General features: G+C 50.4%; 1 protein-coding gene across 1 annotated transcript; it reads left to right on the top strand.

Annotated features, from left to right (window-relative positions):
• The first annotated feature begins 1,523 nt into the window (after positions 1-1,523).
• On the top strand, positions 1,524-27,885 carry LOC102373037 (plexin-A4-like). Its single transcript, XM_006038133.3, has 3 exons — positions 1,524-2,762; positions 23,955-24,137; positions 27,838-27,885. Exons 1-3 carry the CDS (start codon positions 1,584-1,586, stop codon positions 27,883-27,885), a joined length of 1,410 nt encoding a protein of 469 aa, XP_006038195.2. The 5' UTR covers positions 1,524-1,583.

Below are 27,885 nucleotides of genomic sequence, written 5' to 3'. Positions count from 1 at the left end.
TCCAGAGGTGCTTGTTGTTTCCTCTGGAGGCAGGGCACTCTTGCAGCATGCGGTGATGAGGAGAGAGCCAGGTTCAGATTCACCTGGATGACCGCATGGATAATCGCTCTCTTTCTTCCTGGCCCAGGCCTTTTTATCACCTCTCTGACCTCAGCAGCTGGTCCAATCGAAGCTGCCAATACTGGCTACAAACCGTCCAATCTGCATGGCATCCCTGGCTACCTGGGCCCGCGCGCAGGGCCGGGTCTTCCCCCCGCTGCCCAGGTGACCAGAGCATCGCCTCCCAGGCGCCAGGCTTTTGTCTGCAGACAAGGAGCGAGATCCCCGCTGTGAGAGATTCAACAGCAGCCTCTCGGGCTGGCTGAGACAGATCTCTGGAGAGGGGCACCGACGGGGGCATTTCTGCCACACCCAGCGTTATTTTACCCTTGGAAATGGACCCCGAGTGAAAAAAAAGACTTTTGGGTTTGAACTTTTCTTGGCGTTTCTTACAAAAAGGAGGAAATTCTCACCTGGGCTTTAAACAGCTGAATATTTTGGGGTTGGAGGCTAGGATAAAAGGGCAGGCACAAACTCTGCTGCTGAAGGTCCGGCGTATGTGACAAATGCAGCTGCCCCAGGAGCCCCGCTCCGATGGGCTTGTTCATAGCCGGGGCACCCGTCTCCCTCGTGGAAAAGACCGGGATTTTGCTGCGCGCTGAACATTTATGCCAACACCGTGGTTGCTGCTGCATGCAATACGCTCCACTTTACATGGTTAAACGCCATTTCAGCTTTTAGGGGGTTTGGGTAAGAACAGGGGCAGGAAACTCCTTTCCTTAGGGAGTCTCTGTGTGTCTTCTTTTACCGTCTGGAAGGCAGCAACACAAAGGAGTTACGCCTGGGATGTTTTATTTGCATTTTATGGGCCTTTGGACTTTACTGTCCTTAAACACCGAAACCTGCTCAGTGATCCCTGCCTCTCTCTCTTAGGTTAGGTGACAGGGTGGCTTTTCTTCTCCGCTACAGGTGGAGGATGCCTGGTGGTTAAAGTAGACGGGAGTAGAAGAGAACTAGGTTTTGTTCTCCCATTTACTCTGTATTTGCATGGGGCGAGGCCCTGAATATCCCCGTGCTCTCAGGGGGAGGGAGATGAATCCTTAACTTCTCTGTCTTGTTAGTTTAGATGGACCCTTGGGATGCGGGGATGGTTTCTAGCCCAATGGGGCACCGCTCAGAGTCGTATCAAAAGACAACTCAAACTAATCCATCTACCACACCGTGGTGTGTTTGCGTGTGTGTGTGGCTGGTTATTATTCTGGTGCACGATTTCTGCCTGGACTTCCAGCAGCTCTTTCAGGGGTGTTTCCTTTGTGCTGTTTTGTGAAGGGAGCTCAAAGATGAGAAAGGGAGGATTAGCAATTAAATATGCTCTGATGATAGTTTGGTTGTGAAGGAAGGAGGAGGGAAAATACTCCGTTGCGATAACATTTTGCTTTCTTCTCTCTCTCGCTTGTAGGACAAGATCTGCCAGGGGACCGGTGCTTTGAAATTGCTCGTGGCTCCGAATCCTCCATCCTTTGGGAATACAAATCTTGCTAACCATGTCGGCAGCCACGTGGAAATGGACTTGCCTGATTTCCCACCTCCTCCTGTCCACCATGACGTGGTCTTTTGCTAGGCAACAGCCGCCTCTCCCAAAGAGACCCTTCATCACCTTTACAGGTGAGCAGGCAGAGGGGACTTTTAACCACTTGGTGGTGGATGAAAAAACTGGACATATTTACTTGGGAGCCGTCAACAGGATCTACAAACTCTCCAGTGACCTGAAGGTCTTGGTGACGCACCAGACCGGTCCGGATGACGATAACCCCAAGTGTTATCCCCCTAGGATAGTCCAAACCTGCAATGAGCCCTTGACTCCCACCAACAACATCAACAAGATGCTCCTCATAGACTATAAGGAGAACAGGTTGATAGCCTGCGGAAGCCTTTACCAGGGGATCTGCAAGCTCTTGAGGCTGGATGACCTTTTCAAGTTGGGAGAGCCCTTCCACAAGAAGGAGCATTACCTCTCTGGGGTGAACGAGAGCGGCTCTGTTTTCGGAGTCATTGTTTCTTACAGCAACATGGACGACAAGCTGTTCATCGCCACCGCCGTGGATGGCAAGCCAGAGTACTTCCCCACCATCTCCAGCCGGAAGCTAACCAAGAACTCTGAGGCCGACGGGATGTTTGCCTACGTCTTTCACGACGAGTTTGTGGCCTCCATGATCAAGATCCCCTCGGACACGTTCACCATCATCCCTGACTTTGACATCTACTATATCTACGGCTTCAGCAGCGGCAACTTCGTCTACTTCCTGACCCTGCAGCCAGAGATGATCTCCCCGCCAGGCTCCACCACCAAGGAGCAGGTCTACACCTCCAAGCTGGTCCGGCTTTGCAAGGAGGACACAGCCTTTAATTCCTACGTCGAGGTGCCCATCGGCTGCGAAAAGAATGGGGTGGAGTACCGGCTGCTCCAGGCAGCCTACTTGTCCAAGGCGGGAACCATCTTGGCCAGGTCCTTGGGTGTCAGCAAAGATGCTGATATCCTCTTCACGGTCTTCACCAAGGGGCAGAAGAGGAAAATGAAGTCGCTGGATGAGTCTGCTCTCTGCATCTTTGTCCTGAAAAAGATCAACGACCGCATCAAGGAGAGGCTGCAGTCCTGCTACAGGGGAGAGGGGACGTTAGATCTGGCGTGGCTCAAAGTCAAGGACATTCCCTGTAGCAGCGCGGTAAGTCTCACATCTAGCCAGCCACGCTTAACTTCTCTGTGTGCTTATTTATGCCAGGAGCGTGGACCGCGTGGCGTAGCAATCGCAGCATGCAGCTAAGAGCGAGGGGGCTAGCAGGATCTGCTGGAACCCAGTCCTGTTTTGCCTCCAGCTCATCGTGCAACCCCACTGAACCTCTTCCTGCCTCAGTTTCCCCCCTTGTGAAAAGAGGAGAATATAGATTCCTTCTCTCCCAGGATTACCGTGCATATTCATGAATGAGTGTGTGGTGCTTTGCGATCTTCGGGGGGATCCTCCTGTTATGATTAGTCTACAATTTGACTTAGTGAAATTCTGACCTCTGCAAAGGACTAGCACGAGCCAGAATTGAATTGGTTCTCAAGTAACACATAATCCCCATTTCGTTTCCATTGTCTAAAGCTTTCAGACCCAGATCTTAATGACTGTTGGGTGTGAACTGTTTTTTTGAGCTTTGTAAAAAATGTGATTTGGTGCCTTCCGGGGATATGAGGCATTCACCATTAACCCATTGAAATCCCCAGTTGTCCTGTCCACATCCAAATCTGCATTGTTTCTGTTCTGCAAAAGTAAGGACTGGCTTGAGGAGCGAGGTTAGATCCTAAAAGATTTGAGGGGAGAATTCAGGAATGGCAGGGGTGCTCTCTGACCCCAAAAAAGGGCTTGTCCTATGTTGGCTTGGTGTAGTCTGCAAGCATGCAGAAGTACCCGGTGCCAGTCCAGGCAGCATGCTGCTGCCTTTTGATGGGCCATAGAGAAATCCTGGTTATGGCATGTGTTGCATTGGGCGGCCTGTAACAGTCAGATCCATGCTTTGATTTTCCTCCTTAATTAGCTCTTTCAAGCAAAAGGCGAGTTCAAGTGTGAGCAAAGGGAAAATGGAAAAATGCAGTTTTTCCACCCCCCTGCAAGCCAGTGCCCATGTGGGGACCCGATAGACAGCAGTGCCTTCACTCCTTCTGTGGCAGAGGAGTGTCATTTGACTTCATTTCCACTGGCCTGATGACCCCTTCCTCGGGCAGTGTTGAGGGGTCTGGGTATGGGCATGACTTCCCCAGGGCACTGCAGTGAGCATGAGAATTGAACCCCTCTGCATTGGATTTCTTCCACCCCATCCTGTGCTGATCCAAGCCAAAGGCAAAGCTCCCATTGCTTCCAGTGGGCCCAGAGTGATTTCTGGGTTTGATTTGCATTAGCCCCCAAGGCTCTGCTATTGCAAAGAGCTGCCTCGAGGTCCAGGGAAAGTGGTTTCCACTGGGGTGCCCTGGTCGCTGCGAGTCCCAGAGGTGACTATTCAAGCACAGCCAAATGGGCAGGGATTTGGAAGGGTGGCATGGACTAGTAGCTGGAGCAGGAGGCAGGGTTTGGGGCTGGGCAGGGGTTTCTGTCTCAATATTTTTGTGCTCCCATGTCTGTGCGCGTAGAGCGGGTCTTAGGCTCCCTCTGCTCAAGAAAGTGCTTTGCAATCCTTGCGGGATGGTCCTGATTTTGGCAATTGCCACCAAAGTTGAGTCACTCATCACTGCGTGAGCAGCCCTGTCGACGGCAAAGGAATTGCCAGCGGTAGCTTGAACGAGACGGGTGGAGCCCTGCCTCTTGGCTGGGAAGTGTGGTCCTTTGATGCACGGGGGTGGCTGCAAAGTTACTTCTTCATCTGGGAGTGATGAAGTTACTCCTTCATCTGGGAGAGACCTTGCAGTATGGCTGTTATCTCCACCGGTGATTTGCCCTGCTAGAGCCAGGCGCTGGCAGTGCTGCTCTCAGTGCTACAGACCCTCCTCGCTGAAGCCCCTGCTTGCACCAGTGCAGCTTCCCCTGGTTTTGAGCAGGTGTTAAATGCATCTCTGTTGGTGGAGGAAGGCTGAGTGGTGTCTATTAGGGGTCCTGGCCCCGTCTTGGTCTTGATGTTTGTGCTCTCCCATAGTGGCAGAGGGACCTTCTGATCTTCTTATATTAACTAATGACTCCCGTGCGGGTGCCTTGGCAGTGCCCTTGTCCCGCGGCTTCTCCCTGTGGCATGCTGTAGGGCGTTCTGGGTTCTTGAGTACTTTCCTTGTCATCGTGGGTGAGGGTTTAAAGTGGCGATTTTAAGATCGTAAGAATTGCCATTTAGTGAGTCCGACCGTAGGTCCATCCTGCCCAATCCTGTGTCGCACGGGAGCAGAGCGCCGATGCCAAAAGAGAGCGAACTGGCTACGATCCGGGTTTTTTCCACTGTTCCTCCCTCATTTGCAGCCTCCAGGATTTAAGGTCCAGGAAATTCTGAATCAAAGGCCGTGCCCCACGCTCCCACGCTCAATAGCTACAGGCCTAGCTTCTTTATATGGGAGCCCCTCTGTACTGCTAACCGTCCTTGTTGCCCTTCTCTCGTTCTTCTGTCTCCTTTTTGAGGACCCTTTGGGGCAACAGATGCTTGCAACTATGGAGGGCTGGATTCGTTGGCCTGGGAGGCCCCTGCCAGACCCATGCTCCTTTCCAAACCCCCCAGCAGTACCCCTGTGCTTCTGGGAGCTGTAGGTTCAGGCTATTGTACTATCATATAGGGTTTTTTTCCTAATGGGACAGCAAGGGATTTGCAGCAAATCTCAGGCTCCCACGCGTGGCACTGCAATAGACTGCAGCAGGTGCACACATACTAGCGTGGGAGGGGGAGCGCTGCACAGGCTGCAACCTGGTACCGGCTAGGGTACCAGCTGGGCTGAGCTTGTCAGGGCCGTGTCTCATGCTGTGCGAGCACATCTTGCCTCCTGCTCTCACCCTACGGCAGAAGATGCCGGGATCTTGAAGTGCTCTTATGGAGCGAGCCTGCTTTGCAGATCAGGTTGGAGGCGGAGGATCCATCCAGGCTTCTCGGGCGCGTGTGTGGGAGTGGAAGGGATGAGAGAAACCACAAGCAGTGCATTTGCAGCAGCCCTCCCCTAAAAAGTAGAGTTTTTTTCCAACTGGGGAAGGATGGAGGGAAGGTTCTCAGTGACTGCTTGCCCCTTGTCAGTAAACCACTGTTTAATGCTCAGCACAAATCAGGGAAGACATATCTGGTTTTATAACCACGCAGTTGCTTTCCAAACTGGTCTTATTTTGCTCATGTGATATAGATAAGCCCATCGGGGTTTCCCGTTTGCCAGCACCATGAGCATACGCGATGATGAGAGCTTGCATTAGAGGAGCATGTTGGACCCCAAGATGTTGAGGAGTTGCATCACCTGTCAGAGAGATGCAGTCACCTCCGCGGTGCAGCACAGCGCTTGGACACGGCCCACCGCATTGCTGCACAGTAGAGCTGGCCAGAGCTTTTCCACTGAAATGGGTTGGGAGAAGAATGGTATCCAGGTCGTAGTCATATTGATCTAGAGGAGAAAGCAGCCGGGGCTCACACTAGAGGCGATCTCTTTTGTTAGTCCAACAAGATTTTTGCAAAAAAAAAATTATTGAATTGCAAGCTTTCGGGCACAAACACCCTTTATCAGGCATCGGAGAAAAGATTGTAAAAGTCCTCTTGGGTAGAAATGAAAGTTCATATTTCAAGTGGGAGAAGAATGGCACCTTCCGGAAATGGAAGAATTTCTCAAGTTAATAGGGTTTTTTTTCAACATATTTTGGTTGTTACAATTGTATTAGTGGATGTTTAATCTTTTTTCTTAGAGGAACTACTGTCCCAATATCACTGAGATATCCCCCCTCTTGGCAAAGCCAGGTTTGCAGGATGCAGAGACTGGTTTCTTTTTTTTTTCAGTAAACAGGAAGTTTTGAAAACATTTGGGGAAAAAATAAAGCGAGCAACAATGTGGAATGCCCAAAAACCAGGGTCTTTCTTAAAGCGGTGAAAGGTTCACGTCATCTCAAATGATGTAAATATTGTCCAGTTTCCTGCCAAGGTTTGTAGGACGGGGAGTCAAGAAGGATCGCTTCTTCTTTGACTGTAGCCACAGGAGGGATGTGAGTCTATGGTGCTGCAGCTCTCGGGCTGGGAAGCCCCCTGTAATAACAGGTACGGGATGCACGTGTGGATGGGCATAGTGGACTCCTGCAGGTTTCAGACCCATCTGGTATCTCTGTCTTGGGTGCTTGTGGCCTCTACCCCTGTAGGACCCACGTGCCTCCTGTTCTTGAACGTATTTATCCTCATAACATTTCCCCTGGCAGGAGGTAGGGCAGTGCCATTCTCCCCATGGGAGAATGGAGATGCGGAGAGGCTGAATGTCTAATCCAGGCTACAATGACCCTCCCGAAAGCCAGACCGGTGTCCTCTCAGCTGTGCCAGCCTTCCTGTGATATGCAGGTATGTGGGATGTTGCTTTTGGAGGGGGGGAGGTGTCTTTGAGGATCCTCTTTGTCTGCCTTGCCGTCCATTCAAGTCTCAGCGGGTCACTCCTAAAGGGTCACCCAGCACCCCTCAGGGTAGACTTCTGCAAGGGAGGTGACCTGAAAGAGCCTCATCCCGTTTGGCAGCATAGGGTATCTTTAGGGGAACCTTTCCTCTTCCATTGGGGCTGGGAACAGGAGGGGGGTCTGCCATCCTGGGACATTAGGGGCAGATGCAATGCTTTCTGGGTGTTTCAGAAGACAGGCCTGGTGTAGCATGGAGCTGCTTGGGAGAAGGGAGCAGATATCCTTGACTGGGTGTTGGGTTGGGAAGGAAACCCTAAACGTCATGTCTGTAATGCAGCAGGTTCTCCCAGGTCAGCCCTTGCTGGTCCAGCGAGCAGAAGAGTAGGCTTAGCAACTCATCCCGCTCTCTGGTCTCGTTATCTCAGATCCAGGTCTTTTCATCCACCTGATTGGATTCCTCTTTTCGCAGGCCCCACTTTATGAACTGCTGCCTAACAAAGCCGAGTCCCTTAAATGAAAAGGTGTCACCTCTGTAGCTTCCAGCAGGATAATCTAGTGAAGTATCTGTCCAAGATAATCAAGCACCCGTCCCCAGCCATTGCCTGGCTTCTGCCTTTCATGTGTATTTCTTTTTTCTTTTGGCAGGAAATGGAGTTTGACTGTTTAAATTACTGTATTCAATCTCTTCCTGTTTTTCATGGCAGTGCTTTCACTTGAGGGGGGAAAAACGTTTTCTGAGTTGACGAGCCAACAGGCAGCTTTCCCCTTGTTGGGCCCTCTTTCCCCAGCACTTTATTCTAGTGGGGCATGGGGTGGTGGTTGGTCAAAGCCATCGGGGTTGTTATCTGATGGGTGGTTTAGCTGGGAGGACAGCTGCCCAAAGACCCTCCCAGCTTGGTGGTAGGAGCCAAGGTCTGAGAGTCAAATTGAGGCATTATGGCTTCAGCTTGCGGGGTGGTAGTGAGGACACCTGGGTTTTATTTCAGCTCTTCCAGGAGCCTTTTGTGTGCGTCCAACATGTCATTTTTCCTCTCTGTGCTTTGCTTACACGGCAGTGATACCAACATCCCCTCCCTCCTCTGGACAGTAGTGTACAAGAGTATGGTCTTCTAATGGGATGACTGGTGTGTGCATCACCACCCTCTGCGAGCATGCATCATAACCCCTTCAGCAAATTAAGGAATAGGGGCACCGTGCTTAGGGCACACGTGGAAGTGAGTTGTACTTCTGCTGTTGCCCTGAATGTCCAAGAGCAGCACAGCTGTGACCAACCTGGAGACTTTGAATTTGATCCATATCACTCTTCATCTTTTCTTCTTTTCTTCCGTGGGCTGCCAGCTTGGATTTACCTTCACCCGTAGGGAAAATTATCTGCATTAATTGTGATAACCTCATGCAGAGAGGTACGGCTTGTCCTTCAAAACCCCCCTGAGAAAAATACCGTCTTTTCTTGCATATCACGTCTCTCCAAATAAGACACACACACCTTGTTTTTAGAAGGCAGAATGGGAAAAGTCTCTTTTTCCCTATCAAGTCATGGCCAACTGTGTGACGTGGACTAAGTCCTCCTGGAAACAGCGTGTCCAGGGAGTGTGACTTCCCGGGAGACAGTCTGGGTGAGGCAGCTGGAACTTCCTGGTGTGGCAGGAGAGCAACATGGCTTGAACCTGACCCCTGCAAGGGCAATAGCAGGACTGTTAGTTTTTACTGTAAATCATTCTTTATATAAAGTTCCTGTAAAAAACCATGTTCAGCAGCTCACTTGCCCTGAGCGAGCTCGACTGGGTCTTCAGACACAAGCTATCGTGTGCAGATTGACAGATTCACAGAAGTTTAGGGCTGGAAGAGACCTCATGGGATCGTCAGCCTCAGCCCCCCTGCTCTGGGCAGGAAAGACCGCTGGGGTCAGTGTCTACAATCAGTAGCTAATGCAAATTCCTTAATGTCTCGAGACGGTTAACGCTATACTCCTCTCCCCACACCCCCATGACTTGCTGGGCCAGAGAGAAGTGGGAGCCATTTTGGCAGCAGTAGAGCAAAGTGTCTCCATGCTTCTATTCCTCCATGCTTCAAAGTCAGCAAAGAAGTATTAGCTTCCCTGGCTAAGGCATGCACCCCAATTTTGGAGGGCTGATTTTTGGGGGGCAAAGGTGCATATGGTATGTGAGTAAATATGGTATTGTTGTCCCCATTTTACTGAAGGGGCGACTGAGGCACAGGAAAATGACCTTTCCAGGGTCACATAATAGGGCTGTAGCAGAGTTGGGAGTATCGTTGGGGTCTTCCGAATCTTAGGTAAGCATCCCACCCATTGAATAGCCAACTGGTGTGAGGAGCGGACACCTGTCTAACTTCTTCGCCTGACAGTCAGGTGTCCTGTCTGGCTCTTTCTGACTGCAAAACAGCATCTCTTATAACAAGGGAGAGGGACAGCGGTGGTGGGAAGAACAGCATCTCAAGAGGCTGGGAGAAATTGCTCCAGCTCCAGTTTCTGTGGCCTCTGTCCATAGCTTTCCCCCGTCAGGTGAGGGCTGGAGGTGAATTAATGCTTGATTAGTGCATAGGAAAAAGCCATTTCCTATGGAAACTGCAGGGAAGCTGCTGCTATAATGAAGAAATGGGCTGTCCCTGCACTGGGCAGTGACATTCCTGTAGGATGCACCAGACTCGCCCCGAAAGGATGCACAGACTCATTTCCTCTGCCTCGGTGCCAGGCTCTAGGCTCTTCATGCAGCTCACTGGGTCCTCGCTTTCATGCTGGTGGGAGCTGCACCCTTGGGTTGTGAACTGCACGAGCAGACTGCTGAGTAGTGGGTCCGCGGTGTAGCCAGTCAGCTCCATTGCAGCTGCTCATGTCCCTGTTTGCAAGCGGGGCTGTTTGGGGTAGATTTCCCCAGCTGGGGCTGTAACCTGCGCTCCTTGTTGGGCAGTTTGTTTCCCCCGCAGTAGCCAGGCCGTGCACACAGGTTGGCATCTGCTGATCCTGGAAGTCCCTCTTTCATCTCAAGCTGTAGAGGCTTGTGTTTTCAGATGCAAAGGTCATTGGGTTAATGCCTGCTGATATGAGACCTGGGGCCTGGTTACAGAGTAATCTAGACTCTGCCATGATCTCACCATTGGGGAACATTCCCCTTGTACCTTTTTTAAATTCTACTTTTGTTTCATGTCATTACTCCACATTTTACCCCCTTCAATCATCCTAAACCCCCGTGGACCGTCCTTGGCAAAAAAGCAGCGAGCGCCACACTTGAACATTTCTATTTCCGCCTTCAGATGCGGGAGACCTGTCATCTGGAACAACTGCGGAGAGTTGAATGGGGGAGTTCATAAAAAAACACTGCGTGCTTAAGGAATCCCTCCCCAGCCAACTTTTAGTCGTGGTCTCAGAGCTCCTCCCTTCAACCGACAGGCAAGGCAAGGAAGGAATCAAAGATGTATGCACCAGGAAGGCGTAGAGCTAACAGACTCCAAACTACGTTCATTGGAGATAGCAAGAGAAAGCAACCTGTCTTTTTTATACCACGAGAGTGGTGGGTGCTGGCATGCATTGTGGGGATGCAGTATATCAGAAGCATTTGCTTAGCTTTGCAAACGAGGCTGGAGGTGGTACCAGTTTCACCTCGATGCTGGGTGTTAGCTGGAGCAGACCAGCAGCTTGGTCACGGGTGTAGTGGGATGGGACTCTGGCTACCTGGTTTTGACTCTGAATTTGACCCTTGACCTACACCGTGAGCTTGGACCCCTTCCCTGCTCCTCGGGTTCACTGTCTGGAAAAGAGGAATAAATGGCCCTTCTTCATTTTGCAAAGCACGTGAGATTTATGGCTTGACGATGCTAGGTAGGAGTTGGAGGCCTTTACCCTGGTGTTGGAGAAGGAGAGCCAGTGTGGTGTGGCTCCGTTCTGCTTCTAGTCCTGATGGTCTTGAGCACATTGCTGCCCTTCTCTGGCCGTACAGAGTAAGGCCAGAGGTACTTGCCTCCCCTTTCCTGTGTAGGTTAATTAGTTAATGCACTTAGGGGCAGGCACAGAAGTTATGAAGCAGACAGGGACTGTTTGGCAGGGAGTTATGTGAGCTTTGGGTCAGGGGGGCTGTGAGCTTGGGCAAAGGCTTTGCCACGCTTAGGCAGCCATCTGAAAAGGACCCAGAGCTTTTATTAATCCCATAACTGTTGTATTAACACCCTAAGTGCTTGGGTCAGTCGGAGCGGGGCTCTGCCATTGTAGCTGTGTCTGCATTGCTGGGGAAGGACATGCTCACAGGAGGGGTTTTCCATTGGCATCCTTGCACAACACCTCCTCGCAGGGCATTAGCAAAGCCGGTGAAAGCCGCCTTCTGTCCACACTGGGGAGCGGGCTGGCATTGCTGGCTTGGCAAAGGGGTGCGATCTCTTCACAACCACAGCGGACGCAGCTATGCCAGCCAGACCCTGTGGTGGGGACCTGGCTTGAGTCCTGCTCAGGTTTCTGGTCACAGGAGGCCACCTCAACCACTGCGGGTTGGCACTGGCAACACTAACCTGACATCCAGTCCTTTGCATGGGCACTTCCCTACTCTTTTACTTGATTCCTGCCTTCTTCTGTCCCTCAGCTGTTAAAAAGTGGGGAAACAAGGTACTTCCCAAACCTCTGTAACACGCTGCAAGAACCAGGGGTGAAAACTGCTGTATACAGCCCTGATGTGGAAAAGCACTTAAGCACCTATTTAATTGGAAGCACATGCCTAAGCGTTTTGCCGAATCGGGGCCAAGTTGCACAGAAAGGTGCTTGCCTCGGGTGTTTCAGTACGATCCCGGGCACGAAGCATCCCTGGGTACGCAGACCGCGTCGAGTCTGGCTCGGCTGCCCGGGGTGTTTCGCGGCATGTTCCTGCTTCCCACCCCGTCTGCCCCAAATCCCTGTGTTACTTTGAAAGAAAAGAAGCCAGCCAAGCTCCAGACCCTGTTCCTTTTTGAGTGTAGTTATTAACCACCCAAATATAGATGTCCGCTGTTCCCTTAAATGGGCCCTTGCCCAAAATCTGCCTCCTCCTCTCCTGGCTTCTTGCTGACCCCACGCACAAAACCATCATTGAGGGGAGAGCAGGCAAAGGCTCGTTGCTGTAACTGTTTTGTCTGTGATATTTTAGGCCTCCGCTTGGCTCCCTCCCCATCCCCTTGTACTCCAGAGACCACGTCGGCTCTGTGCCACGCTGGGGGGGGGACTGGGTTGGAGCGGGGTGGTGGCAGCGCCTCGGGCAGGAGGGCAGAGCGGGGGGCGGCTTTGCTGAGCTCATCTTGGCAGCTGGAGCCGACGCGATGTGCCGTGCGGAAGCTGAGCCCAGCTGCCTCGGCTGCCGGGAACCCGGGCTGTCTTGTGTGCGGCCACGCGGCCCCATCACACGTGGCCGAGCCGTCTGTCTTTTCTGCGGGCTCCGTATGCTCTCCCTGCATTCATTTACATGCCTGGCAATCAACTGCTTCCCAAGCCTGACCTCGCGTTGCCTCCCCGTGATATTGCCTTGCAAGATTGAGGACGGGGTGGGGGGTGGAGGGAATAGTTATGTAAGAGCTTTATTATTATTATTTAAAAAAAAAAAAAAAAAAAAAAGGCAAGCTGAATCCAACAGCCCGAGAAGAGCCAGAAGCAAAGCAACTGGGGCTACACACAGCAGCCGGGTGCTATTTAAAGCCCGGCTGGTCTTGGGGTAGAAGTGCGTTGGAGTTTGCACAACCACGGCCCTGCGGAGGAAAGAGGTCAAGACTCTTTTTGACTTCAGCCTCTCCCTTCAGGCCAAATCCTGCCCTCACTTACACCCTCTGCCACTCACCTGGCTTGAGTGGCGTCATGCAGGAGGAAAGCCAGGGTAGGATTGGAGTCTAAACATTTAAAGCAGCAGCTTACGTGTCCACGGGCTGGCAGCCGCCTGATAAAAGCATCTGCCTTTGCCGCGTTGGGGTGCACCTGTGGCTTTGCCAGGTATGGCCCAGTACGCAGGACGCTTCCCTCAAATCGCACAAACTCCATCCTCATTATTATCATGACAGCAGCACAGGTGGAGGTCCCCCAGGGGAAGGAAAGGCTACGATCCGTGTCTTGCAGCTGAAGAGAGGTGGAGGGGATGTGGAGAGAGACGAGCTCGGGTCACAGCGCCGGGATAGCTGCATTAGCATGGCAGTGTGCCCAGGCTGATTTGTCTGGCACAGCTAGCCTGCCTTTGGCTCCCGAGTCAGCTCAGGTATTGCAGGGCTGCACTGTGCCCTGCAGATGTATACAAGCAATATGCCCCAAATCGTGATGGACCGGGGAATTGAAACCAGGTGTCCTGAGCTCCTATTAGCTCCAGCCCCAGCACTACTTCTTTAATGGCACAGGATGAGAGAGTAGCCTTGCAGCTTTTGCTGAAGAACAAGACTCTTTCCGTGCCTGACTCTGCAGAGCAGCAGATCTGTCTCTGGGACCCTTCCCTGAGAACGTGCTAGGTGATGCGCCAGCTTTCGTGACTGTGACGTTGGATGAAGGAACCTAATCCTGCCGCCTCCGGGAGTTTCCCTTCACCTCCGGTGGCAGAGGTCTCACGCTGGGATTACTGTTGGGAAAACACTGGGGTTCTCGCTCGTGCCCTCCGTCGTGCGCATGCATATCCTTGATCTAGTAGTGCCACTCGGAGATCACAGATTCGTTATGGGGTCCCCGGCTCCATCAGCTGTTTATGTGCAGGAACCATGACCTGTTTCAGCCTAGTGATTTCTTTCCTCCGGTGTTGTAGATACGATGGAGACAGTACACCGGATGCCTCGTAAACACAGGAGGGGCTAGCTACTCCAAACACGTGTATAGACGTGTGCGTGCATATCCTAAAATCAATGGCTCTTATGCAAGAGACTGAGAGATCTGTTTTCTCAGTAACATGGGGAAGTTGGCATAACAGATGGACCATTTGGGTGACATTAGATCAGGAGGAACAAGGTAATGTTTTCCCTGTTTCAATGTCAGGGCCGTGTCGCTGTCAGTATTCCAAAATATAATAGGATTTGTTCGGCTGATTTATCCTGTAAACAAGTGATGTTATCCAGACGCACTCTTGGGTACAGAGGGATGTGGCCAGCGAGAGAGGGGAGCATGGCGAGATCGGGAGGGAGTACTAAATGCATTCTTGCTAATAAGGGAATGACCCATTACTTACCGACGGACTGGGGAGGCTGGCCGAAAACCCGAGCCAAGAGACACGTGAATGTAATTGCTGGGGCACTGCTGCTGAAAGCAGTCCGCTGCAGCTTCCCCCATACAGTCCTGCTCCCAGAAGCAGGCCGAGTTTGGGTTTAATGGCTCGAGTAAAATTATACTTCACTGACAAGAGTGCCCTGAATTCCTCAAATGCTGATCTCTCAAAGATAGGCAGTAAATGGGAGTTTTTCTTTTCATGATATTAGTTGGTTTCGCTGTCACTTTTTGGTGGAAACCAGGGTTTTTTAAATTCGCCCTTGGTGTGATGGCAGCATCAGACAGAATTCAATTCTTCCTCTCCTTTAGCCTACTTGATCTAAAGGAGAATCTCCATTCCTTGTTAGCCATACGGGGCTTTTGACATGCAGCCAAACTGCTGTATTTCTCCCCATAAAAGAGCAATTGCACATACATGTCGCTTCATTGCAGCACTTAGTTTACTTTACCAGCACTGTTGTGAGGTTTAATTAATGTCTTTAAGCAGCTCTGGGATCACTGGGTGAAGGTGTTTTCTGAATGCAAAGCAGCATTGTTGTTTAATTTATATAGCACTGTTGGCGTGCGTGGCACTTTGCAGCCCAAATGATAATTGTGCCTGTGTAACAAAATAATAATTATAGTCATTGTAATTCAGCAGCAAATCTCTCGTGGTTCTGGCATTGGGATGCATCTGGGCTCCGTTGTGCTGGGTGCTGGGAGACACCAACTGTTGCTATTTTCCAGGTGGGAGATGCAGTACACAGCAGCTTCCAGGAAGTGCTCAGCATCTCGCCAGGTTTTAGCCCCTCGCCTACTAGCACGTGCAGGGAAGCAATCAAGCCAAAATGGGTTGTTTTAGGTGCCTCTTTTCTGCTGCATCCAGATCAGGGCCGCATATCTTTCAGTGTTTCATGAAATAAAATATACTTTATCCTGAAGAGTCTTGAAGTGCATTAGGAAATTACGGTGGGCATGAGGAGGTGAGAGGATTACACTTGGCTGATAAACTTCTTGGAGTTTGTACAGCACCTGGCACAAAGGGGTCAGCATTAACAAGAGTTTCTAGGCCCTATCACAATACCAATATTAAATCATAGGGTTTTTTTCTGTTCTTGGTCTAATGCCTCTCTCATCGTTGTCCTGAGCGCCTAACCGGAAAATGTACTGAATTACTCTGAGATCCTTCTGTGCACTCTGGAAACGCAGCCACCTCCAGGGTAAAACTCAGCAGCTTTCCATAAAAGCATCCTTCCTCTGCGAAAAGAGAGGCATCCTTTACTAAACGACTTTCTTCTCTGTAACGGAACGGTAGCTCCGCATTTTCCATTGTAGCAGCAATGAAAGCAGTAGAGTGCCATCATCTCCTCTGTGCGTGATACAGAGCTTTGCTGCTGGGGTATGCTCTTACAGAAGAGCTCTTGCAGCTGGCTTGATCAATGCTTTACTTTTAAAAATATCCCCAAATGCTTATTTACCCCATGAGCCATAGTGGCTTCAATGGGGCGAGTATCTCATGTCAATAATCTTCTGCGGTGTGAAAGGTTTGGAGTTAATTGTGGAGGTCAGGGAAAGTGCTGAGGCTGAGGGCTCTGGAGACCGGAGTCTTCTGTATATCCTCCCCTGGCTTCATTCATATCTTCCCCCTACCCTGAGCCAGCGGCTTGGCTCCGGCGGGGCCCCAGGGGAGTCCCTCATCCTTGAACATTCATGAGTTGGTGTTTATCCAGTCCATCTGGCTGCCTTGTCTGTGGGCGCAGCCCGTGCCTACAAAGGAACTGCAGGCCTAAGTCTTAGTGGCCACCTCATGACCTGAGTTAGAAGGGGAGTTGGAAAGCTTGATGAGTTAACACCTGAGATTTGGAGAGGCCTGGTTGTTTTGCACAGTGCAAACTGCATGTGTACAAGGCAGGCCTGGCTGGAGACAGCTTTGGCCTCAGAACTTGTCTCCTCCGTGCGTACAGTGATGGTGCGTAGGCGTTATGAAGTGGATCCTTGTCCACTAAGACCTTCCTGAAGCCTCCAACTCAACCTTGTATCCTCTCTCAAGGCTTTGACAATTCAGCTTCTCTGTTTTCCCAGGGCTGGGCCTGATTAACTGGCGTGGCTGGGAATTAGGTGTCCGAAGCTCAGAGGCAGAGGAGGCATCCCATCTCAGGATGGTCCTCAGTGTGGTTAATGACTTTCAGCAGCAGCCAGAGGTGCCTTTTTCTTTGTAGGTGGGGTGAAGGATGACCGTGTCCCCCTCTGCAGCAAACAGTGCCCCTTGGCTGCAGTGAATTGCTTGTGAAGACCATTCAGAGGTGTCAGCTGATGAGGAATCAACCTGCTTGCTTCTGTATGTTGGCTCCTTGTTCGGTTTTAGGGGTTGAAACACCTGTGCCTTATGTGACCAGTCCCAGGCTGTCCACGAAGGAGCAAATATCTAGAAGGAAGAGCTCCTAAACGATCCAGAGGATGAACATGGTTCGTCCAGCCCATTCATCACTGATCTTTCAGAGAATTAGGGTAGGTTAATGCACAGCTCTGAAAGGAGGTGACTTTAACAGCAAACATCATTTGCAACAAGTCATCAGAGCAGCTCTGTTTAACATGTGGCCTGAAGACTAGAGAAACCTGTCAGTCTCCATAAGAAATGCAGCCTTTTCTTCAGGAAATTGCAAATTTTACGACGTGAGGTACATGGTATAGACTCCCATAAAGCCGTGTGCCGGGAGAACAGCAGTCACATAAATGCAGGCATAAAAAATGCCTTTGCCACGTTACGATGCTACAGCGCTCCGGAAACTTGACACCGGCCCTTGAACTGATGCTTAAACTCCAGACCTAAAAACCAAATGCTTGTCCAAGTCCTAGTCAATTCGAGTAACTTTCCCCCCATTCTTGAATTACGTTTGAGTGAAAATCTCTTAGCATAGTGGATGCAATTTCCTGGTAATTGGTAAAGTTACCATAACTGCACTGTCATTTGTACATAGTGACATGTAATTGCACGTTAACTGCTGCTGTGGTTGCACGAGTGAAATGCAGTGTGCAATTAGGATGTAATTCCAAGTGCTGGCCCCAGTCCGACTTCCATTATATCACGGAGCTCCCCCGGGGCCGATGCTCTGCATGCCGTTCGGTTGCATGTTAACTGCCAAGGAGAACGTTTGCTTGGTGGCTTGTGTTTTCTTTGGTAGGTTGCCCTGGATTTCTAGCCTCTGGCCTCGAATCCTAGATGCTGAAGATTTACCAGCCCCTACAGCCTCTTTCTCCAAAGCCAGGGGCCGAATTTGCTCATGCTTTGGTCCACCCTGGAGTTTCAACACCCTAGCCGGAGAGACCTCCGCTGCTTTTGGCTAGGAGGCTGTGCCCTGCGGGGAGATGTCAGGATGGGGTAATGGCAGGGGCTGTCTGCTGGCTATTTGGGTTGGCTCTGCTGAAAGCCTGAGCAGCATATATATGTTTCCTCATGCAGCAGTCTGTCTGTAGCCAAGCCTGTGATTACAAGTGTGAGTAGCCAAGTACCTGCCACCTTAAAAAGAGAGCCTGTTAGGTATTAGCTATAAATCAAAGGCAGGACCTGGCCACTGGGGATAGCTTGATGCCTAGCGAGTCGTGGGGATTGCATTGGAGACTGTCGAGATCTCTGGAAAACCTCCCCGGTGCTGCTCTGCACTTTGATTAGGGAGGAAGGTGCTGCCAAAGCGAAAGTGAGGAGGAACTGGGGATGGCTAATCCTTTATCTAGGATTTACCCCAAATGTGGATTAAGCTGTGTTCTGTAGCTGGGGCTGTTTGGAGACAAATAGCTAAAGCAGATGTTTAAAGGACAATTGAGGTTTATTATAGCCACCCTGCAGGCTGGCCCCCTGGTATCTGGCACTCAGGCCCCTGCAGCTATGCCAAGCTGCTCTCTCCTGCCCGCAGAAGTGAATGAGGTCATGGAAAGAGGCACGTCGGAGCCGTAATCCCTCTGCTGAGTTACGGCTTCTTGGGAGCCCTGGAAATCCCCGGTGGGGGCAAAGAAGAAGGCCCAGGCTGCAGCAGCCACAAAGCAGCCTTTCCTGGAGGGCTTTGAGGAGTTAATTATTTATTTAATGGGCTAAACTGAGATAACTTGGTGTTGCTGCCGGGTGCCTTCACCATATCGAGCCATTTTTCACCCATCCTTTCTTCACCCGTGGATGTAACGCTTGGCCATGGTGGCACATGGGTCATAGCGTCATAGAGAAGCAGGGCTGAAAGGGACCTTCGACGGTCATCTAGACCAACCCGCTGCCTGAGGGAGGATCATCCCTATCCAAACCGTCCTATTCAAATCCATTTTCTAACCTCTTAGCCAAACTACAGAGTCAACTCTGACGGAACAGAAAACATAACACCCTAACCTGCCACACGTAAAGCAGGGGGACCACAGTGGCCAATGTCTTGCTCCTATGGTAAAGATTGTGAATGTGTACAGAGGAAGGCAAAACCCCCCACAGTCCACGCCAATCTGGGGTAAAATTCCTTCCTGACCCCAAATGTAGCGATGGGTCTCGCCCCGAATGGAGGGACAAGACCCTCTAGCCAGGAACCTCTGGATTTAAGTCCCAGCCCAAACTCGAGCCATGAAGCCCAGGGGCACTGGCACAGCCCTGTCAAAATCCCCAGCCTTGGCTGCAGCCAGCATGCAATGCCTTTGAGGATGGCTTAAACCCCCCCTGACATGTGTAGCAGTAGCTGGGGGTATTTCTGGGGGTATCGCAGCCTCATGTGGGTAAGTCAAGAGGGTAGATTAGCACATTTTAGGCCACTGAATGCTGCAAACTGGAGGAAGAGGGGGTAGGGGATGGATCAGTGTGGACAGGCCCTGCGTACCTGTTCTGTCTCGTGGTATCCAATCTCTGCACCCATGGGAGACAGGACACGGGGATAGGTGGTCCCTGGGTATGGATGCTTATATCCTTATGAAACCTAAGCCCTCTGCTGATCGCCTCGCAGGAAGGGGACCATCCAAGCAGAGGCAGGGTGGCTTTCCCCAAGTGTCCTGCCAACACCCCTCAGTCTGAAGCCAGGGAGGCAGCTGGGACTGCTCCAAGGCTAAGTCCGTCTCAGAAACTGGCCGGTACTTCCCATGGAAATGTCAGATCTGTTGAGGATGGAGCGAGCGAGGATCTAGATGGCTTCCAAGCCCTCCTGTCACTTTGGGAAACTTTGCTATTCCCCCATGTTTCAAGCAGGGGTTTCTCATAGGGAGAGGAGAAGTGAGGTATGTCGGAGGCAGGCATGGAGCCCCCTTCTCCCCGTCTCTCAGCCCGCATCTCCCTCATCACTCAGATCATCTTCCCATCCACACAGCCTCCGCAGCGTAATGTGGTTTTGAACTAATGCAGAGAACAAAAACTGAAAAGCCTTGATCCTGGCCCTGGAGCTGCCTCTCAAGTAGCCTAACTGATCCAGCAGCCACGCGAGAACATCTGGTGTCCCCATTGCATGAACGCAGCAGCCTCCACTTCTCTTCTGCAAAGGGGTTCGTACCAAGAGCTTAAGCAAGAAGACCCCCAAACCTTCATCCTGGCAGCTCTGTATGGTCTGTAGGAGTGTCTGAAATGGAAAATAAACCTGCACTTGGACTTGTAACCCCTCCATCACAAATCTAAGCCTGCATTAATGTTCTTCCTGACTCAAGGACTTGGCTTTCCCTTACTAGGGCATTTGCTGTGAATGCGACAGCTGCAAAAGGGCCAGGTGATGCTAAATGGAAGGCTTTCCTACTGGCATTTCTGCAGTTGATCTCCAAGACAGGATCACATTAGATGAAAATAATTTCCAGTTGGAGTGGCCTTTGCTGCCCTCAACCCGGTTCCTAGAGGAGACAGCTGCCTGCATTGTTGTCTTGTTGGCACTTGCAGCGCAGAAAGAGACTGAATAGCCTACGGGGGGAAAATGTGATCTTGCCGTGGTTTTGAAGGTTGGGACTATTGTGGGGCACCTTGGGCACTGAGCTTCATCTGTCCGGGGGTAGCAGGAACTTTGCTGTCCAGGAGAAGGCGTGAGCATCGCTGCTGGATATATGCGGAAATCCATTTTGCTGCCTTTTAGATCTCGTTGCAGAAAATCACAAATTCATCCTGATGCCGGTGCAAAGCCAGGTTCATTTGGAGCCAGACCTGGCCTCAACCAGAAGGAAATAAGCTGCAGCAGTCAGATGGTTAGGTCTGGGCCCTTTCCAGGATGTCAAGCCACAAGTTTGAGTAGGAATCGTGAGATAAGATTCGAGGACTTGCGTCATTCAGGAAGTCAGACCGTGTGATCTTATTAATCCTTCCTGGCCTTACAGCCGATCAGCTAGAGAGGTCAAGGTTTACCGCGGGGAGATTAGTGAATGACCTGTATGGATACTTTTGACACAAGGTCAGGATACCCCTGGTAAAGGATGCCCAATGTTCAGCTCAAGTGCTCAGCTACTGTCACGTCTGATAGTTTGGGTAGGTTTCATGCATGGGGTCCTATGTTCCCATGAGTGCACCCTTCTTTAATTTTTTTGTAGTGCAATGCACCTTTTTTCCCCCCGTTGAGGCCCCGAGAAGAGAAAGGAGGGGTTTCTCCCCGTACCAGAAGGGTAGCACCTATTTTTTTGCCCTAGATCTGAAATCAGTTTTTCTCAATGTCTATCTGATGATTACATCAGGCTAGATGCATGCTTGGTTTTGTTAAGTATGTGGGACACCAATTGCAATGACTCAAATGTTTCCTGAGGTTTCTAGTCAAACTGGGCCAGCCTTCGCGTGACTTTTGGTGCGGTTCTGAATCATGGGCTATAACGATGGCCAGGCTACACCCGATCCAAATGACTGTCCTCTCTCTCACAATAATCAGCACCAAATGTTTCAGAAGCCATGTCAGGAAGCTGTATAGCAGATAGTTGTTAAATAACCAACCCAGGTTTTTCTTTTTTCTTCTTGACTTCAGGCAGGAAGCGGCCCTGAAACATAAGTGGGCCTGTGTATATTTGGACGATCAATCCAGCCTTTGTTCATATCCTACAATTTGTCGCAATGCTGTTCTGCCTCATTTTACTCTGCAGGTTAATGGCCGAGTGCAGTGATGTGACCCCTTGGATCAGTTGAGTGTTGTGAGTTTTGCCGTGGTTATCCAACCTAAAATGGCCACCGGTGGGTGCTTGGGGTCTGGAGCTTTGGCCTGTAATTGTTTTCTTACTGCTTGAGTGTTGAAAGTATAGCTCGGATGCTAACAATTCCCACAGGCCAGAGCTCAGGTTGGGCCGTTCCTTCCCAGTGCCTCCTTTCCTCCTGCATCTTAGATGCTTGTCACTTTTTGCCCACATTAATTTGCAGGTGAGAACAAAGCCGATCAACTCGAGGCGTATATTGCTTGTGAGCTTAAGCGAGGAGTAGTTGTAAGCTACTTATTTAGGCGGGAGAATGGGAGTTCAAGCGGCTAGCGTGGTTGTGGCCATGGGTGATTGCTGTAAGAGTAGAAGTGAAATGATGCAGACGTTGCCGAATGAAGGAGATCAGCTGTGCTGCGACACATGGGGGGCGTCTTGTTAAGCGGGGAAAGCCAGGCAGGTACTCCCAGGGCTTGAGGGACCCTGTTTTATGCGGGAAGTTTCAGGGTGTGCAGAATCGGGCCCTACAAGCTCCCAGAGCACGTTCCCAGCGGGACAGATTGACCACAGAAGATATGGTCCTTGCCCTGTGACTTCCACAACAAGTCAGGGCAGCTCTTTTCTTTTTATAGCAAAATATCTTCTTCTTTTGATATCAGCATATCTCCCTTAATGCAAAGATTTCATAGACATTAGGGTTGGAAGGGACCATGCAACATCATCGGGTCCAGCCCCCCTGCCCAATGGGCAGGAAGTCATCTGGGGTCAGCATGGTAAGCATCTTTCTTTTGGTAGCAAAATTTACAGGCAAACTATATGGGCATGCATGCTTTTGAAATAGGGTCAGGTACGTAGAGAAGGCTGCAGAGTTCTGGGCTGCCTTGCTCTCTTTCCGTAAAATAAACCAATGTCCTCTGCTAATCCGCAGCACAATTTGACACCACCTTTGTGTGGCAACAGTTTGTGGTGCGACAAGGAGTATGGACTTATGTGTGGCAGCAGTTTGTGGTGCGACAAGGAGTATGGACTTATGTGTGGCAGCAGTTTGTGGTGCGACAAGGAGTATGGACTTATGTGTGGCAGCAGTTTGCGGTGCAACAAGGAGTATGGACGCCTGTTTGCTCATGCTTTGCACTGCCGTGAGAAATGTTATGGTGGCACAAAGGTGGCAAAAGTTGCCACCTGTTTCCACCTAAGAAAATGATATAATCTAACTTTGCACTTAATTACATCTTGTAAGTCTTGGCCCTGTAAAATGCTTCAGCATCTGCCTAACTTTAAGCATCTAATGGACCTATTGAAGTCAGCCCCTGCCTTAGCAAGTGTGAGCTATAGCCAGGACTTCATGCTTCTTGCTATGTAGTATCTGGCAACCAATTCAGACTTCACAGTGGCAGCCCTGGCAGAGCTCTGAAAGCCTCTGTTGCCCCTATTGGCACTGAAGGAGAGGACCTCTCTCACAGGAGGGGATCTACCCTGTCCACTGCTCTACCTACTGAGCCATGCTGCCTAGAGGTAGGGTAGGATGCTGTCTGCTGCTGCAGCATTTGCATACTCCACTGAAGTTGCATTGCACGCTATCCAAGAAACCTGGGCAATAGCTATACCAAAATCCTGCACAGCGGATGCTGTTGTCTGATGGCTGCCCATTCTGGGCCCTTGCAGACACAGCTCCACCAGCAAAGACCTCTTTGTTGGCAGTCCAAAAGAGCTCAAGTGCAGAAAGGGGAACGTGGTGATCCAGTAGATCTTAGCGTGTATGTTCAGTTAATCAAGCTGTTGGGACTTTTCAGATGTCCCCCCACAAACAGGAGGCCCTTGCACAGGTCATAGCAGTCATGAGTTTTCCCTCCAGAGGACTCAAGGGGAATGAAACCCTTAGCGCCAGATCCTACTCTTCCTATTGCATGATCCTATTCCAACCCGGTCGAACCCCTGAGAAACCGGTGACCGCAGAAAATGGGTGCACCCTCTTGCTCACTGCTTTCTGTGATTTAAGCATGAAAGCTGAGATGACGGCGTGGTACAGAAACAAGCGATTGTCAAGGGCTTGAGAAAGGCAGATCAGATGCCTGATCAGTGGAATAGGATCTGGCCTCTAATGATTTCATCCTCACAATCCTCCGTGGGGTAGCTAAGCATTTGTAATCCCCTCCTGAGAAAACCAAGAGTTGGGGAGCGTCAATGGCTTGACCAAGATTTCGGGCAGAGGGGGAGTAGAGGCCAGGAGCCCCATTTTTGGGATTCATGGGCACACACCGGGGATGGGTGAGCTGACATTTGTGGTGATGGTGGTCTTATTAGCTTTTAAATGATATAAAGATAGGAAAAGGCTGGCCCACTGGATGAGGTGCTGTGTTTTGGAAGGACCTAGGTCCTGCGCCTGGTTCTTGATGTTGGCCAACTCGATTCACCTCTTGGTGCCTCCATTTCCTTTCTTTCTGTCGGTCTGTCTCGCCAGGAGATATCTCCTCCTATGGTTTTGTACGGTGCCCGGCACAGCCGTGGTGTGTAGCGGTGTCGATGTTCAGTGACCCCGCGCTCATGCTCTCTCCTCCCATTTGCAGCTGTTAACGATCGACGACAATTTCTGCGGCCTGGATATGAACGCTCCGCTGGGAGTATCGGAGATGGTGCGGGGGCTTCCCATCTTCACCGAGGACAGGGACAGGATGACGTCGGTGATCGCGTACGTCTACAAGAACCACTCACTGGCTTTCGTGGGCACCAAGAATGGCAAATTGAAAAAGGTAGGCTCGGCCCATCCTGGCCTTCTTTCTGACTCGGTGGTGTTAGTCCCTGCGGAGGCCGGCTGTCTTGAGATGAGTAGGAATGCGGTTTTCTAGCTCGGGTGCACGGTTTTTCATAAGGTCAATTGTTTTGCTGGTGGTGAGACTGCAATGAAGGGTGTAGGCAGATGCAAGGGAGTGAAAAGACCTTCTCTTTAGGCAGAGTCTGTCAGAAGATGAACAAGTTCGAAAGCAAAGCCTGGATCTCACTACCCCGTTCTTGTGCAATGGCGCAGTGTTGATCCGAGTACAATTTTTTCAAGTTCAGACTCTGTCTAGTTGAGAGGTTGATCGTTGGACAGCAGAGCGCTTTGAGGACAAAGAATTTACTGGAGTTGGGGGGGTTGTTAAGAAACACGACTCGTGTTTTGGAGATGTTCCTTCATCGGAGCAGAGCGACTAGATATGCTTTGGCCACAAGCTGCCTGTGGATTTTGTGGTTGCTCTATCTAGGTCAGGTTGGGCGTTCATGCTAAAATAGAAAGAAGAGCTGTGCCTGAATGGTAAAAGGCATTGTGTTTACTGGGTAACCACGGCCAACTTAATATAAATAAATACCCTTTCTGGAATATCTTGGCTTATGTCTCACGAAGTTACTCCAGCCCTGCCACGTGAGCCGTGCATGCCTCTGGCTTAGCTGTAGCTTTATATTACAACAGCTGCTGTAATTTGTCACTTGGGGCAATTAGCTTTGGCTTCAAAAGGCAAAAACTGAGATTGAGGGACTTTTACCTGTAGCTTTGGCAGGCATTTTGTTCTTCAGCTACCAAGTCCTGGTACATGTGATCTTGCAAAGGTAAAGATGGGCACTGTGCCCTCTCCAGAGCATTGCATAACATTGTCGGTGTTTGCCTGTACACTTGGCCCGAGGGACGTTCCTGCTGTGAAACAGTGTGTGTTGCAGGTGGGACTGTTGCTGCTCCGGACTATAATGAAGATACTCCCGGGGATGATGCTCCCTAAGAGGCCAGGCAGGATGTGGGATGAGCGGTCCTCAGGGAGGAGCCTCCGAAGCTCAGTGCTGGGGTTGGAGATTTGGGCTGTAGCTTGTGCTGCTTCCTTTTGAATTCCCTTTGCAAAGAAAAACAGCCTTCAAGAAGGGAGAGTGCGTGTGTGCAGGGGGAAGTTGTGACCACCTATGACTTACCTTCCCTAGGTTGTGCTTTCTATCCTCTGTGATATTCCCATGTTAACTGTCGGTGCTACTGCTTGCATCCCTTTCCATCCTGCACCTGGGGACCCCTCTGAGCTTTGAACACCAGCCTCCTTCCCTCCTCATCTGGGAAAGTGGTGCATCACCCTGCGTCTCTGGCATGGGTGGCAGAGCCCACTCTCGAGCCCGCCCAGCCCACCCACTCCTGATCACATGCTGCTAATCCCGAAACACGGTGGGGGGGTTTATCCGTGGGTGCCCATGCAGCCACTCTTCACATTTCAGTCTCCACAGTGCTGGAGACCCACCATGGATCATCTTCACTACCATATTTCCAGGACTGGCTCTTGTGAGCAGGAGCAGACACCAGTGCTGGGGAGCTAGTGTAGACATGACGTTCTCCTGCATTGCAAGGCCTCAGCCCTGCTATTAGACTTTCCTGAGAGCTTCAGTTTTTTGCCTGGTTTCTGGCAGTTTTGGGGACCGTTTTAGGTTTCTCACATTCATCTGGTGCTCTAGATCAGGAAGTGAGGAGGAGGAGAAGCTCAGAGGGATATTTCCATTGATGCTGTAACGGTTCGCCCATCTTGCTGGCATAATGTTAGATTATTATGTTGGTTAAGAAAATACCTCCTATGGGTCTGGAATAGTTTGTCGCGTGAGATGATACTCAATCCCTGGTGGACCGTGGCCAGGGGTTTGCTATTGTCTGGTTCCTGCTGGGTCCTAGCAATTGTGTTCACACACACATGTACTAAGGCAACTTAACAAGGTAACTTAAGCCACGTTGGAGCATACACACCTGCAGCTCCTTGACACGCTGGCAGTGATCTTGTTGATTTATTTGACTTAACTAATGTGACTCAAGATAATACACCTCGAAGGTGCGTTGTCTTGCTCTGCATTTAATTTGACTCTGCTTCACATACGTGTGTATCCTCTGACAGTTAAGTCAGCTTAAAAAGTTAAGTTGGCTTAACTCTCAGAAAGTTAGTACGTGTGTATGCACCCGGTGGTATTTCATTACTATTTCCCCTCCAACAGGCCGGTCGCTCTCTGCCAATGCACTTCTGGGTCAGCCCTGACGGTTATCACAGATTTTTCCATACATTTGCTTGTCTTGAAGGCATGAACTTTATGTATTTGTTGATCCTAAAGTGTTTCCTGCTAGGAAGGAGCAGAAACTATTTGGAGAGACTTCTTTCTCTGCAGCCTAGACTTTATTGATGAGTGTGCGTGCATGTATTTTTATATGAAAGACACAGATCGTATATCATGTTCTTGATGCACACTATTCGTGAGAGCCCTGCAAAGTACCCACAGCCATAAAGCAATATCAGTTGGTTGATACACAAATGTTATACATGTCAAAGGAATTTATCCAATGACACGTGCAATAGAAGTAAAATATTGTGCTTTACAAGAACGTATCATTAAAATGAAAGCTAGTAGCATATCGGGAGTCTGGCCATGTAACCAAGACAACAAAGAAGAAAGAAAAGGGAAAACTAAGATAAAGGATGCTGGGGTGGGAGGTAGGGAAAAGAGTGAGGCAAAATCAAAGATGATATAAAAGAAGGATGCAAAATGCAAAGTGATCTGTAGGAAAACAAGAGGGCCAAGCCCCCTACTGCTAAAGCCCCTAGCTCTGCTTGCCGGATCCAGCGGCTCTGCTGGCCGTATGAGATGAGAGAACAGGAATAGTGCAGGACTAGGAGGCCCAGGTTCGATGCTTGCACTGCCACAGGCTTCTTGTGTGACCTTGGGCATGCCACGGCATCTCCTCGGGCCTCACTTCTCCATCTGCAGAATGGACATAATACTCCCCTTGCCCAGAGGAGCATTGGGAGTATTAACACGCCAGTCATTGCAAGCGGCAGTCAGACACACAGCCATGGGAGTCATAATAAGTATTTAAACTAGGCAGCTCATGCGTTCTTGGATGGGATACGAGCCCCGAGTCCTGACCGCCTGTGGTCATTAAAGCTTTTGTGGTGCTTTTCAGAAGAAATATTTCACTTCTGGGGCTGCGGTGGGATCCCAGGGTCTATAATTGCTTCCTGCTGTTGCTGTTGGCTGGGGTGCTGTGCTGCTGTTCTTGCCTTGAGCTGTTTAGCATTGCAGCGTGCCGTTGTTTCATCGCCACGTTGCACTCCAGAGGTGGCTGTGTTGCAATGGCCAGCACCGAGACTCCTCTATACAGGACATACTGCGTCAAGGGCTGTGGGCGGAAAATTCCCAGGCTGAATTATTACCGGTCTCCTTTCTACTTCTCAAAGCATATTGCTTTCTTGAGGGTTTATTTGGATCGTACTCATTTTGGTTACTTCCAGGGTTTGTTTTTTCCCCCCTCTGTATATAGCAATCCCTGGACGTATTGGAAAGTAGTGTAGCTAGTACTACTGTTTGTGCCTCTTGCAAACCAGTTGCCTAAGTAAGCCAAAGTTTCCTCTAGACTATCTAGATCTCTGCTTTATCTTGTTTTACCTCTCTCATCTCTGCTCACAGCATGGATTAAACGCTCAGCTCTTCTCCGGAGTGGCAGTAGAGGGCTAA

Source organism: Alligator sinensis, unplaced genomic scaffold (genome assembly GCF_000455745.1).
Source record: "Alligator sinensis unplaced genomic scaffold, ASM45574v1 scaffold1622_1, whole genome shotgun sequence".
Lineage (NCBI taxonomy): Eukaryota > Metazoa > Chordata > Crocodylia > Alligatoridae > Alligator > Alligator sinensis.
Note: the sequence above shows the minus strand (reverse complement) of the source record. Positions and strands in the feature narration are given on the sequence as shown.